Below are 15,608 nucleotides of genomic sequence, written 5' to 3'. Positions count from 1 at the left end.
AGAGAGTGAAGTGTAAAAACAGAAAGACCTGCTTCAAAGCTTTTGCAGCTGTTTAGGAAAGAAACTGGGCTCGAGCTAGAACATTAGAACTCCGAGATTTAGGAGGCAATCTCTGTAGTCCTCAGGGACTAATTCACAGTGAATTGTGTGGGAGAAGGAAGCATCCAGAATGGTGTTCCTGCTTTGGACTCGGCTGCCTAGATACCAATGAGGACCCAGAGGAGGAGCAGGGATGGCGGCAAAGACCAGCTCACATGTGGACGGTTGAGAATGAGCTGACTGTGGGAGAACCCATGTGAGAACTGGGGAGGATGGTTCTGAGCTAAAGACACAGATCTGGGAGCCTCAGCATGTGAGTGCTGATGACAGCCAAGACAGGACACAAGATCACCAAGGGTGCGTGTAAGTGATTGGAGTTGGGCGCCTGGCACAGAGCCCCGGGGCTGACACAAAGCTTGAGACAGCACTGGGCAAGAGTCGTGAGGAGACCCATGAGAATGTATATCACAAAAGACAAGGGAAAAGAAGGTCCTCTTTTCTCTCATTTATTCTTTATTTATATTACATTGTGTTATTATATATTTCAAGCACCAGTTCTGTGTCAGGCACTTCACTAGGTGCTAAGAATAAAGCAGTGAGCCCAACAAAGAGCTTGCTCTCAAGGAGTTTACGATCTAGTGAAAAAGGAAAGACTAAATGTAGGTAGACAAACAAATGAAGAAGGTCAAGCGGTAAATGAGAAGTGTAGCAAGGTGAGGGAGGGTGGGTGCCAGGGTGCTAAGCTTGGTGAGGCTAGAGAGGGCATCTCAAGAAGGTGATGTGTGGGCGGACATGTCACCTGAAGGACATGAAATAAACCAGGTAGACATCTGGGAACACCAGTTGACCAGCACACGGGCCCTGGCGCAGGAGTTCAGCATGAGTACCGAAGATGCCAGCACGTGCGTGCACTGGATGGGTGGGAAAGGGAGGAAAAAAACTAGAGACAGGTCAGAGGAATCCCAGGAACCAGAGTGTTCAGGGCCTTGTTGGCTTCAGGAAAGACTGGGACCCTGTTCTGAGCAAGAAAGAGTGTTATTGTGGTGGAGTGCGTTGAGCTGACTTGTGTTTCACAGGGATCCCTGTGGTTGGCGAGTCAAGAACCTGTCGGGGGAGGCCAGGGTGGAATCAAGGAGCACAGTGTGGATGCTGTAGCAGTCACTCAAGGGACAGATGTGGCTTGAGTCAAGGTGACAAAGGTGGAAGTTGTCAGAAAGTTTAACTCTGAATGTGTTCTTGAAGGTAAAATTGAAATGATTTTTATTCATTGGATGAAGGCTGAGGGTATAGAGAGAGAAAGCAGAGTCAAAGATGCCTTCAAAGATTTTGTCTAGGAAGTAAAACAAGGGAAATGAGCAAAACTGGGAGGCAAAACTGAGAGTTGATTTTGGACTTACAAATTTGAGATGTAAATAAAATAGCTACTTAGGAAAGTAGCTAAGTCTGGAGTTCAGAGAAGAGGGCTGAGCTAAAGATACAAGTCTGGGAGTTGTTAGCACGTAGACTGTATTTAAAGTCATAGATGTGGATTAACAATGATTAGCAACGGTAGTGGATTTTAGAGAAGTCATCCAGTAGTGACCCCTGAGCATTCTTGCGTCTAGAGATCAGCAAACAGGGTAGACTGAGCAACAGAGAAGGGTCAGACACTGCGGAGGGTGGAGGGAAAAGAACCAAGAAACAGTCCACGCAGTGTCAGATGATGCCCCAAGTTCAAATAAGGTGACGGCAAAGCTTGACTGTAACTGAGAAGTCGGCCGGGAGTTCAGTGAGAACACCGCCTGCTCTGTGCGGAGGTCTAGCACCAGAAGACGAAGGAGCCTGTGAGAGGTGAGGAAGCTGAGAGTGTGTGTAGGTGACTCCTGCAGGAGTCTGGTCACTGACAGAGTTGTGTGCGATGGGTGGGGATGAGGAGAGGAAGAAGGCCCTCTCAAGAGTGGGAGCACACAGACCTCTCAGCTGCTGACCGAAAGGCCGGCAAAGGGGGTTACAGCCTCCGGAGGAGCAGGGGAAGGTGAAAGAGGAACGGAACGTGGAGAGGAAAGCTCCATGCGGGGACGCGAGAGGCTGTGCGTGCTGTGCTCCCTCGGATGCTGCCGTTGCGAAGAATTCTGAGACAGGAAGAAAGGAAGAGGGGAGGGTGAAGGGAGGGGAACCCAGCGGTGGCAGGAAAACGGGGGATTAAGAAGATTTATGGCAGCCTGTCTCCTTTACAGGAAGAAATATGTCCTCCAAAGGACGGGGACGCCTCCCAGCCCTGCCAGTGGGCATCAGCAGTGAACGTCAGGCACCGCTACATCTACGTGGCCCAGCCCACAATGAGCAGAGTCCTCGTGGTCGACGTGCAGGCTCAGAAAGTCCTTCAGGTACATCTCTCTGAGGGAGGGGGGAGCTTCCAGCTCTGGGGCACAACCTGCCACATCCTTCTTTGTTCTCTGCACACTTCTCAGCTCCTAGGAGAGGTGGTCAGGCTAGTGGAAGGATGTAGAGACGATTTATGTGCATTTTTCATTAAGCATGTATTGCCTACTATGTGCCAAACTTTGGTCTAGGTGCTTGGACAAATAGCCATGAATGAACGGGTCCCAGAAATTATATTCTAGTTGGGGAAAGAGACCATCATTTAGAATTTTAGGGAGCTACAGATGCTAAGAGCTATTTACAGGTTGAAAGGGACAGAGGAACTGAAAGACTGTTTTTAAGTGGCCCTCCCTCTGGAGGTAAATGGAATCTGAGATCTGAACACCAAGTGGGATTGGAGCTTTGGAGCACGACCATGGCAGAGGAGAGTGGGATGCGGCATAGACGGAGATAGCAAACCATTCAAGTCTTTTAATCAGGGGAGTAACATAATCTGACATCTTTAAAGAGTCGATCTGCTGGTCAGATTGGAAGATAGAACAGAGATGTGGTCACTGAAATAATGCAGGCAAGAGAGGATGACAGCAGTGGAGGCAGTAAGAAGTTCTCGAAGTCTTGCTATATTTTAAATGTGGAGCCCAAAAGATTTTCTGCTCATTTGAATGTAAGGTTTGAGAGAAAGGAATACTAATAATAATTTAAGCAATGGTAGAATGGTAATGCCATATACTGTGTGTGGTGGGTGGAATAATGGCTCCCAAGATATCTACACCCTCATCCCCAGAACCAAAGAATGTCACCTTTTATGGCAAAAGGGATTTCACAGGTGTGATTAAGGATTTTTAATACTTTTTATTGGACTATAGTTGATTTACAATGTTGTGTGAGTTTTAGGTGTACAGCAAAGTGAATCAGTTATGCATACAGATATGTCCACTTTTTTTTTAAGATTCTTTTCCCATAGAGATCATTATGGAGTATTGAGTAGGGTTGCCTGTGCTATACAGTAGGGTCTTATTAGTTATCTATTTTATATATAGTTAATACTCTTAAATCCCAATCTCCCAGTTTACCCCCACCCCTCTTTTCCCTGTCGGTAACCATAGTTTGTTTCCTACATCTGTGAATTCTATTTCTGTTTTGTAATAAGTTCATTTGCATTATTATTTTAGATTCCACATATAAGCAATATCATATTTTTCTTTCTGACTTACTTAGTATAATAATCTCCAGGTCCATCAATGTTGCTGCAAATGGCATTATTTCATTCTTTTTTATGACTAATATTCCATTATACATACATATTGGACATTTAGGCTGTTTCCGTGTCTTGGCTATTAAGTAATGCTACAATGAATGTTGGGTGGGTGTATCTCTTCAAATTATGCTTTTCTCCAGATACTTGCTCAGGGGTGGGATTGCTGGGTCATAGGGTAGTTCTGTATTTAGTTTTTTAAGGAACCTCCATAGTGGTTATACCAGTTTACATCCCCACCAAAGGTGCAAGAAGGTTCCCTTTTCTTCACACCCTCCTCAGCATTATTTGTACATTTATTGATGATGGTTATTCTGACCAGTGTGAGACCTCACTGTAGTTTTGATTTGCATTTGTCTAATAATTACTGATGTTGATCTTTTCATGTGCTTCTTGGCCATCTATTCATCTTCTTTGAAGAAATGTCTATTTAGGCCTCCTGCCTATTTTTTGATTGGGGTTGCTTTTGTTTGATATTGAGCTGCATAAGCTCTTTGTATATTTTTTTAGATTAATCCTTTCTTGGTTGCTTTATTTGTAAATATTTTCTCCCATTCTGTGGGTTGTCTTTTCATGGTTTCCTTTGCTGTGCAAAAGCTTTTGAGTTTAATTAGGTCCCATTTGTTTGTTTTTATTTTCATTACTCTAGGAGGTGGATCAAAAAAGAGCTTGCTGCCATTCATGTCAGAGTATTCTATGTTTTCCTCTAAGAGTTTTATAGTATCCAATCATACATTTGGGTCTGTAATGAATTTTGAGTTTACTTTTGTGTATGATGTTAAAGAATGTTCTAATTTCATTCCTTTGCATGTAACTGTCTGGTTTTGCCAGCACCACTTATTGAAGAGACTGTCTTCTCTCCATTATATGTTCTTCCTTTGTCAAAGATTAGGTGACAGTAGGTGCATGAGTTTATTTTGGGGGTTTTTAACCTGTACCATTCATCTATATTTCTGTTTTTGTGCCAGTAGCATACTGTTTTATAGCTTTGTAGTATAGTCCAAAGTCAGGGACCCTGATTCCTCCAGCTCCATTTTCCTTAAGATTGCCTTGGCTATTCAGGGTCTTTTGTGTTTGCATACAAATTCTAAAGATTTTGTTCAAAGTATGGATTTTTAAATGGAATTTAAAGGGAATTATCCTTAATTATCTGGGTGAGTCCTACCTGCAAGCACAAGTATCCTCGTAAGAGAGAGGATGTGACAACATAGAAGAAGGAGACAGTTTAAGGACTAAAGCTACACTGCTGGCTTTAAGATTGGAGGGAAAGGCCAAAGTCAAAGAATGCAAATTTTTGGATTCTGGCAACCTGAAAAGACAAGGAAAACATTCTCCCCTAGAGCCTCTAGAGGGAGCACTACCATGCAGATGTATTTCTCCTGCCAGTGAAATTAATTTTGGACTTCTGGCCTCAAGAACTGTAATTATGGGGAATAAATTTATGTTGTTTCACTGTTGCTACAGCAGTAGGAAAGTAATGCACTCTGATAGAGGTTTTGAGCAAGGCAGGGGATGAAGCAGATATAGGGGGAAATTAGTAATTCAGCTTTAGATTAAGTTTAAGCTGCTATTATATATATATAATCTGTATCTTTAAAGATGTCATGTAATAGGTTGCATAAGTAGGTCTGGAGTCAAAGGAGAGGTCTAGGCTGGAGATATGAATGTGGACATCATCACCATGTGAATTTGTTAAATCCAGTGACCTGGAGGAGATCATGGAGGGATATATAGATAGAGAAGAGGTCACGGTTGGAGCCCTGAATACTCCCAACACTTAAAGATCAGGAATGAGAGAGAGAGCAAGCTAACAGAGGAGATCAAGAAGGAGTAACCTGAAAGGTAAGAAGAAAATGAGGAGAGGGTGGTTTTCCAGAAGCCAAGAGAAGAGTTTTTTAAGGGAGAGTTAGTGGCCAATGGTGTCAAAGGTTGCTGAAAGTATTTGTATGTTATGAAGACTGAGAACTAACCTTGGATTCCATACCACATGGATCACCTTGGCAGGAACAAACAGGACGATAATGGCAGAATGCAAGCCTGAGCGGGGTGAGTTCAAGTCAGAATCAGAGGGAGTAGAGATGGTGAATACAGACAACCATTTTGAGGGGTTTTGCTGAAATGTGAGTAAAAGTAGACAAATGAGGTGGTAGCTGGCAGAGGATGTTGAAGAAACTTTTAGACTAGATCACATTCCAGCATTTGTATGCTAATGGGGAAAACTTCTGCAGTTCTTCCCTTTCTTCTGCATCACTGAAGTAGGCAGTGGAATCCAGGACATATGAGCAGATACACCAGCCTAAGATAAAAGCACGTTCACTCATCAGAGCAGGAAGAAACAGGAAGTATTCAGGCACAGGTGCAAATAGGTGATACAGTTGGTGGTAGCTGGGTGACCTCCTCTTCTGGTTGCCTTTGAAATAAGAAGGAAAATTATCACCAAGGCTGGAAGTCTAAGGCAAGAGGTGAAAGTTGGATGTGAGATTAAATTGACCAGGGAAATGTGATAGGACCGCAGGGCAGTGGTGAAGGTCCACTTAAGGATGAGGGGTGCAAATTTAAAGTCAAACCAGTGACAAGGGTTGTATTTTTTTTTCCAGGAATGCTCAGCTGTGCAGGTTGCTAACTGTTGGGAGAAAGTTACATAAAACCAGGGTTTTGGTTGTGGTTTCTCCTGGCAAATATGGCAGGAGATTTTCTAGCTATCTTTTTGTTACTGATTTACCTGGTCAGAGAAAATAATTCTGAATAATTTCAATCCTTTGAAATCTATTGAAGCTTGCTTTATAATCAAGCTAATGTACTTTGGCAAATGCTCTGTGTGTACTTTAAAAGCATGTGTTTTCTAATGTTTTTGAGTATGTGTGTCAAGTTGGATCATTATATTATTCAAATATTCTAAGTGACTTTTGTTTACTTAGTCAACTAGCTGCTGAGAGGTATGTTGAAATCTCCCCCATGATTGTAAATTTATCAAGTTCCATCCATTTTTGCTTTAAAATTATAATATCTTCCTGAGTGGAAGACTTCTTTCAAAATATCCCTATTTATCTCTGGTAAAGCTTCTTGCCTGAAAGTCTATTTTTGTCTAACAGCGTAGCTAAATCAGATTTACTTTGATTAGTGTTACCATGGTATAATTTTTCCATTCTTTCACTTTTAATCTACGTCATGTATTTAAAAGGTGATCTTCTGTAAAGCTAATGTATTTGAATTTTGGCTTTTATCTAGTTTAATAACCTTTGTCTTTACTCACTTATTTGATCCCTGTATATATAAGTATATGGTTATACCTACCATCTTTCTGTTTTTTTTAATCTGACCTACCTGGTTTTTTTCCTCCTTTCTCACTTTTTTCTGGATTAGTCAAACATTTTTATTATTCTATTTCTCTCCCTAGTAACTTATTGTCCATGCATTCTTTGATCATTGCTATTATTATGACCACCCTAGAAATTACAACACATTCTTTGCCTCAATACAGTCTCATACAAGTTATTACTTCATCTGCCTAATAATGGGCTTCCCTGATAGCTCAGCTGGTAAAGAATCCACCTGCAATGCAGAAGACCTAGGTTCAATCCCTGGGTCGGGAAGGTCCCCTGGAGACGGGAAAGGCCACCCACTACAGTATTCGAACAAGACTGAGCAACTTTAACTTTCATTGCCTAGTAATGAGAGAACCTTAGAACACTCTAACTCCTCTAACCGCACCCCTCTCCCCGCCTTTGGCACTATAGTAGGAATGAATTTATTTCTACATATACTTTAACCCTGCAAAACATGACAATTATTGTCATTCACGCATATATTTACCTTTCTCATTGCTCTTTACTCTTTCCTGAAGTACAGTGTTCTGTCTGGGATCAATTTCATTCTGACTGAGCATGTTGCTTTAGTGCAGATCTGCTGACAAGAGATTCTCATAGCTATCTGTTTGAAAATTTTCTATTTGTAAAGGATGTTTTCACTGGATATAGAATGTTACATTGGCAGTTATATTCTTTCGACTTTAAGATGCCATTTCATTATCTTCCACTGGTTTTGTTAACAGGTCAACCGTCAAGTTTTACTGTCTCTCTTTTGAAGATGATGTATCCCTTTTTTCTCTCTGGCTGCTTTCTAGATTTTCTCTTTCTTTGGTCTTTAATATTTTTCATCAGATTGGAAAATTCTTAACCATTGTTTCTTCAAATATTCTGAGGCCTCATTCTTTCTCACCTCATCTTTGAGAACGCTGAAAGAAAAAAAAAACTAGACCTTACCATTGTGTCCCACACATCTCTTTCACTCTTTTCATATTTTCCATCCTTTTTTGTCTCTTTGTAGTTCAATTTGGGTATGTGCATCAATTGTCTTTCACTTTACTAGTCCTGTCTTCCACCTTGTCTAAGGTATATTTAACAAAATCTATTAAGATCTTAATTTCAAGTTTTGCATTTTTTCACTTTAGAATTTCTGCTTAATTCCATATACATACACACATATATAATTATATGCACATAATTTTATCTTTTTATATTATTTTCAGTCATGTAATGCCTAGTCATTTTTTTCTGAATGGCAAATCTTCCATATAACATTGTAGAGACTTTATATGGCTGTCATCCACTGAAGAGGGTCTATCCTTTTCTCTGCTAGGAAGACAGACAGTAGAGAATGAATCCCTCTAATCAGGTACTGTGTTGAGTCAAGGCTGAACTGCAGCTTTTATAAAGCTTAGTCAGCCTCCGATTCACGTCTACTAGGTCACCCTTCCGGTCCTCACACTGAGAGCCTGGTTTGTTCTTCAGGACATTTTCCCTTCCATGTCTTAGCTCCTTAGCATATAGAGATTGTGGAAAGCTCTGCTCTGAATTTAAGAGATTTGGGGCGGGGGAGGGGGTTAGGTTTTCAATCCCCTGCTCCACACCACCTCAGTCAGAATGAGAATATGAACTATGATTGGAAAAGGTTAGGCAGAAAGGAGAGATAGTGCCTGCAGTCCAAACTTCAGGGAAGTTTGTGAAGAGGGTGGACAAATAAGATAGCTGGAAGAGGATGTGTAATCAAGAGGGTTTTTAAAAGGAGAGAAAAAGTACAAGAATCTAGAGACAGTGAGGATGGTATCATGACTGGTGAGTTAAGAAGCTCTGGGGAGAAGGTGGCCGCTGGATCCTGAAGCCTTTGGTAAATGAAGGGAAAGGACTAGGAAGCCGGCAGAAGAGAGGAACAATGAGGAGCAGCTGGACGCATGAACAATGGACCTGGGGTATATGAAGGTAGGAAAATAGAAACAACTCTACTTAGGACTTCAGAGTAGGGCAGGTTTTAATCTGAGCAAGAAAGTTAAAGTAGACTGCAAAGATGGGGGTGACTGGAGAAGAAATAGATGTCAATGGGGATGGGCAAAATCAAGAGTTTAGGTTTGTATAAAGTTGTGGTCACCAACAGAGGAATGAATTCTAGAGTACAGGGGGTTATTTGAAGCCATGTGCTGAATGAGCTCATCCAGGGAAAGGAGGTAGATAGAAGGTCAAAGAGGAAGATGTGGAACATGCCAACATTTAGAAGTCAGGATGAGGAAGGGAATGGTTAACCATGCTGAAAATTCAAATTAGAGGCGGATCAAAAAGTGATCTCTGAATTTGACATTAAGCTCTATGACAGTTCAGTGGAGTGGTGAAGACAACTAAATGGTTTCAGGGACTCCATAGACATTTCTTGAGAAAAGTTTTAACCAATGGGGACAAAGATGCCCCCCGACTAGATCAGAAAGGCTAGAATATGGTGGACTAAAATTGAACTTTCAGAAATTTGTTGACAAGGAATAAGTTACAGTGGCTGCAGTAGGGAAGAGAAAAAGATCACTGAAACTAAGAAGGAACTAAGAAAGCAGGGCTTTGAATGAAGGCACCAAACTAGGGATCTTTAGTGAACAAAGAGAGTGGCTAGGTCAGTGCCGAAAAGAGCAGGGGTCACAGCGGCATCACAAACAGTGTTTTAGAACTTAGAAACTACATTAAGAGAAGTATAAAACAGTCTCCAGGTGACTGAGGAAGTCTCCAGAGCCACTGAGGAAGCTCTATTCTCAGAAAATAGCAGAGTTTCAGCAGTAGAAAAAGACTCACCTGATGCTACAGTCCAAGTCCCGGAGGTTCCAGGTGAGTGATGTACAAGACAGTCTGCACAAAGTTAAAGGACATGTGATAATGGAAGCTTTCCAAGTCAGTCTCAGATGATGTAGGTGGAAGAGCTTGGGAAGGATGATGAGGGTTTAGGAGGCCTCCAAGGCTTACAGAAGTGATGGGAGGGTCCTGAAGCTGACTTGTGAGTGGAAAACAGGAAAAAAAAAAAAACCTGTTTTTGCCAAGATGGTATGGATCTTCTTTAAGTAAAACTTGCAAGAAAGGAAAACATTACTAACAACCAATTTTATGCCTCTGAAGACAAACCCACAAAGGTTTCTGCCCTGGGTTCCCAAATGGGCTCATTATCCAGGCTGCTAGGCTGGACAGAGTGGCCTAGAAAAGAATGACTTTCTGCAACAACAATGATCAACTTGTCGCTACTTTTTCTTTTTAAGTCCATAGGTGTCGATCCTCTGCCGGCTAAGCTGTCCTATGACAAATCACATGACCAAGTGTGGGTCCTGAGCTGGGGGAACGTGCACAAGTCCCAGCCAAGCCTCCAGGTATGTTGGGTACATGGAGGACAACACCCACCCTCAGGAAAGGACTCTCTCCCCAGCTAATCACATTTACCCAAAGTATGTCCATGAAAGAGAGTAGGAAACAGCCTCAGGACCATGCCCCTCACAGGCAATTAGCAGGGTATCTTCTGCCAGGCCTGCTGCTAAAGACAGCAACACTGATGGTGGATGGGATTCTGATGTCATGACAACCAGAAGGTGGCTCTTGGGCCCCACCTAGCCCAGCCCCCAAACACTTGTCTCTTCTCAGCCAGGAGCTCCTGGGGCCAAGCAGGAATGAACCTCTGGACTCCAAGCAGTGAGAAGGGAGCCAGGGCTTTCTCCACCTTGGGCTGCACGGGCTGGAGAATACTGCCAAAGCAGGCACCAGACAGTAAGGAAGCAGAAGGAAAAGAAAAGGAAGAGCAGGAGGAAAAGCAGTAGCAATTATGTTCATAAATGAAAGCACATTACCGAGTGCTCGTGGAGTGCTGGGGCACAAGAAGTTTCAGTGATTGGCCCCTGCTCCAACCTAGGTATACATTCAGCCCTGCAGTTCAGCCACTGCGCTGTGCTGACTCCCCCTTGGGAAGAGCTTGGGCCCAGCACATCTGTGGGATCCCTCCTTCCACCAGTCAGGGAAGGTCAGCACCACCCTGTGTTGAGTGTATCTCGCTCAGCCTTTCTCACCAAGGTACATGAGAGGATTAAGCCCTACAAAAGCTGATTTAAATACCTGTTCCCTCAATTCTCACAATGATGGTACATAGAACCATTCTAGATGCCCAGAAGTTAACTCAGCACTTACAATGGATTGTAACTTGGCTGCAGATGGAGCCAAGTTCACCTTTGTAAGAGGCCAGGGGTCATCCAGTCTACAGAAGCTTCCTCCTGAGGACTGGCCACCCTCCTGGGCCGGGGAAGGGCACTACTTCATCTTCTACACACCGAGACTACTGCCCCTCAGTGGACATCATCAACACATCCTGGGCCCCAGCGAGCTGATGACAAATAGTAATAATTCATTAGAGGACCTAGGAGTCAGAATAAGGTCGCTCAGAACAGAGTATAAGCTCAGAAAATTGGTTTCTCTGGCAGCCCTAAGAAAACAGGTGAGGAAATTCGAAGGGAGGGGCCACCAGAAAATATTTTTCTAGAGCTAAAAATTAACAAAAATGTTTACCTAATTTAGAACTGCAGGAGATGAGTTGAAAAATGCATGGTTTCTACTGAGACTCAAATTAGTAGCCTGAAAGATAAAGAGCAAGAAAATCCTCAAATCACAGAACAAATATAAGATTAAGATATGAAGTCTCAAAAGACATTTCAAAGTCAAAAGAAGTTTAGAAAAAGTAATAGTTGGAATGGAGTCAAACATGAAATTTGGAATAAAATTTCCAATTTAAAAAAGTACATCTTGTAGATTGAAAGTGATCTAGATTAACATGATGAGAAAGAATACATCTCTGCTCTTCCTGGTAAAACTCTGGACTTCTAAGAATAAAGAAAAAACATTTCAAGGCAGAAAGAACAAGTCACCTATAGAAGAACAATCAGATTTCTCACTTGCAACAGTAAAGACTGTGGCATTGTGTCCACATGCTACTAAAAGAAAAGGGTTGATATCCAAGGTATCATTTACCTGTCAGGACAAAAGAAAGACCTAAGCATATGCAAGAATTCAGAGAGCATATCACGAAAGATAGCAGAAAAATAGCAGGTGAGCCAGATCAGAGACATCGAGATGGAGGAAGATAAAGAAGAGACAAGAGTAAGTAAGAAATCTAGAGGAAGGTCCAAAATTGAAACAAGGTGGATGAGGAGAGACTAATGTAGAGTAAGTGCTAAATAAGGGTATTTGAATTAGGAGAGATGCACTGAAAGAGATATTCTGATACCAGACTCTAAAGATGATAAATTATTTCAGTAAAAGTAAAGATAGGAAGTAGAGGAAAGAGAAGGGAGTAAAAACATTCCAACATGTCATCTTATGGGGATAAGAGGGGATATAGAAAATGCTCTTTGAAATTAATAGTTGAGATAGTTAACTATCTAATTATTCCAAATGTGACAAACTGATTTCTCCTATTAAAAGCAGAGATGATGAGATTGGGTTTGGAAGGAAGAGAGGGAGAGAAAACTAGCTATAATTTGTTTACAAGAGGCATATAAAGTGATGATAGGTGGATGAAAAGATGTTTGAGTGTAATATTAATATCAGACAAGGTCAAATTTAAGGTTACAAGCACTAAATAGCATAAGGAGAGACATCATGTGAAGACAAACAGCCAACAGATAGCAAACAACTAAATACATGACACGAGTGATTAAAAACACAAGAAGAACTTGATTTTAAATGCACTTAAATTGTACAAACCAAGGAGACAATATAATGACATGGGGAAAGTGAATAATATGAATAAGGAACTCGGTTTCATAAATATATAGAAAACCTTTCCTCTGCCAAATAGAATTTTTTCACATGTCCACATATACATGTATCAGTAATCACAAAATTTTAACAAATTTTGCAAAAGTCAGTGTTATGGGCTACGTTATCTGATAATTAGAAATAATTAAAATGTGACCTACCTAATAAGGAAACACTCCTAAATTGTTACTGGAGCAAAGAGGAAATTAAAATGAGAAATTACAAAATGTCTGAAAGCAGTGAAAAAGAGACTCCTCCTCATCAAAACCTACAGGATAGAGAGAAAACCATACACAAAGGAATATTTGTATCTTAAAACCTGCAGAGAATATATTTGTATTAAGAAATTAGAAAAAGAACAAAGTAACTGGCAGGAAGGAATTATTTAAAAGACCAAAATTAGTAGAAATAAAAAAACAAAAAACAATAAATCCTTCATAAACCTGATAAAGAAAAAAACATAAAATGAAGAATGCAAAGAGAGATTACTACAGATGAAGGAAGATGAAAATAATTATAAAATAGTATACTGCAACTCTGAGGTGGAAATTTTTAAACCTAGAAAAAAACAGATGATTGCAAAATGCAGAAAAAGATAAACTGATCTAATCAGAGAGAGAAAGTATCATATGACATCACTTATATGTGGAATCTAAACAATGACACAACTGAACTTCTCTGTGAAGCAGAAAGAGACTGACAGAACAGACTTGGGGTTAGCAGATGCAAATTATTACATATGGAATAGATGGACAAGGTCCCACTGTATAGCACAGGGAACTTACAGTCAATGTCTTGGGACAAAACCATAACAGAAAAAAACATTTATATAAATATAAAAAATAATTATGTGTGTGTGTATATATATATATATATGTATAACTGAGTCTCTGTGCTATACCGCAGAAATTAACATAAGTCAACTATACTTTAATAAATAATTAAAAAAACCGACCTGAGAAAAGGAAAACCTGAAGTAGAACAATTACCAGAGGGTTTTTTTTTAAGATTAAAAATCTACCATAGAAAAATGTACAGCCAAGTTTCTGATGCATTGTTTAACAATTAGATTAATACCTAGGCAAGAACACTCAGACGTATGTATTCAGAAAAAGGCAAGTCATGAGTGGAGATTTTTCAGAACATATTAAAATACATTGAAGTTGGCTAATTAATAAATTAGTATTGATCCTAGAAACAAATACATTTTAGTGCTAGTTGCTTAAAATGTAATAACTGATAAATGAAGCATATAAAATTGGTAAGGCAAATGCTTTGGGGACCATAATCTTGTCATTTATGAAAACTTTAAGTTGATCATTTAATCTTATTTCTCAGACCACTTGTATTCAGTGATACCATTACCTTTGTGAGAGAGGCTGAGCATAGTATTAATAATTGGAACAGAGCAGAAGAGGAGCTTTTGGGTACAGGCAAGTTATAGCAAACCTTTCAAATGCAGATAGTTTTAGTATCATTTGAACTATCTCAGACCATGTGGGGGAAATGTACAGCTCCTTAGTATTAAAAAATAAAATTATCAACTAATCTCACAAAGACAGAAGCAAAATTCAACATGGTATTAAAAAGAGAGTCCAACAATGCATCTAACTGCTTGAGTAGGGAACAAATTCCCAGGATGTAATAATGGCTCACTCTTAGGAAATCAGTCAATATTACTCATACCACAAATTAAAACAGAATATACTATAATATTTTCAATGAATGCTGGAAAGGCATTTAACTACATACAGCAGACATTCTTAATTAAAAAAAAACAAAAAACTAAAAATAGGAATAGAAGACATAAACATAATGAAGACTGTTTCCCAGAAACCAAGAGCAAATTTTGCCTAAATGACAAAACATTAAGAGCATTTTAATTAATATCAAGAATTAGACCATGATGCCCACCATCACCATAATTAGAAAGTCTGAGAAATACACTCTGACAAGAAAATGAAATAAACTGAATAAACCTACCTTCATCATTCCGGAAACCACTGCTTGCAAAAACTGCTCCTGGAAATGGCAAAAGGCAGAGCCTTTGTGGTGAGCAATTTAGAAATGTGAACCAAAAGCCTCAATCCAGCAACGTGACCCCTCAGAACTTATCCAGAGGCCATGATCAAGGATGGGCACAAAGATTTAGTTACAGCACTATTTGTTACAGCATTATTTACATTTGCAAAACATTCAGAATACTATCCTAAGGTTTCTAAATTTCTAACACTAAGGGACTGGTTAAACAAACTTTGCTATGACAAAATGAAAGTGGTTCTATCAATGAGGCTTGTTGCACCAAGGCCCTCCCCCAGGAGCCAGTGTTTAAATCTTTGGCATGTTGCAAATTTTGCCCATCATGCTCTTGTCCACCCACACCCAGGTCCAGTTTTTAGCTGCATCAGTACCTTGGCTCCCTGCTCGTCCCCAACTGTCACCTCTTAGCGGCTTCATCCACCCCTCTGGAACAGATGCTCAGCCTTCCCTACCCCATGCTACCAACTGACATCTCCTGATAGCCAGCCCTGCCTGCATCTCCAACCAAGCCCATAGATCCAGCAAATTTGAGAAGCTCAAAAGCTATCTTTTAGTCACCAACATGCCCAGCTATGTGTTGGTTGGGACACAGGCCAAGAAGGAACTCATGACTCATTGGGGAAATGAGGTTGACTAGCCCATATCAGTTCAATGGCTCATGATACTGGGTTTTGAAGAAGTAACCTCTGAATACAGGGTGTTAGGGTGATGAAGCGTGAATGACACGGACCGCTGACAGCCTGTAATTTTCCATCTCTATTATAAGCTAAAATGACAGACCTGATCTCAAGCAATGATTGCATGGTTTCTTGGCA

At 40.5% G+C, this 15,608-nt stretch overlaps 1 protein-coding gene and 1 long non-coding RNA gene across 4 annotated transcripts in view; one reads left to right on the top strand and one right to left on the bottom strand.

Moving 5' to 3' along the window:
- FSTL4 (follistatin like 4) overlaps nt 1–15,608 on the top strand; it is a 417,881-nt gene that overhangs the window by 392,016 nt on the left and 10,257 nt on the right. For all 3 annotated transcript variants that reach the window (XM_043912771.1, XM_043912769.1, XM_043912770.1), the window contains exons 13-14: nt 2,256–2,405; nt 10,218–10,325. In XM_043912771.1, the coding sequence (XP_043768706.1) occupies nt 2,256–2,405; nt 10,218–10,325 (258 nt within the window). The remainder of the gene's footprint in view (nt 1–2,255; nt 2,406–10,217; nt 10,326–15,608) is intronic.
- LOC122700126 lies at nt 7,762–15,278 on the bottom strand. Its single transcript, XR_006342725.1, has 3 exons — nt 15,165–15,278; nt 14,737–14,775; nt 7,762–7,889 (listed from the first exon to the last, which is right to left on the bottom strand). It is a non-coding gene; the product is annotated as an uncharacterized LOC122700126 (long non-coding RNA).

Source organism: Cervus elaphus, chromosome 9, assembly GCF_910594005.1.
Source record: "Cervus elaphus chromosome 9, mCerEla1.1, whole genome shotgun sequence".
Taxonomy (NCBI): domain Eukaryota; kingdom Metazoa; phylum Chordata; class Mammalia; order Artiodactyla; family Cervidae; genus Cervus; species Cervus elaphus.
The sequence above is the reverse complement of the archived record's forward strand: the minus strand, read 5'-3'. Positions and strand labels throughout refer to the sequence as shown.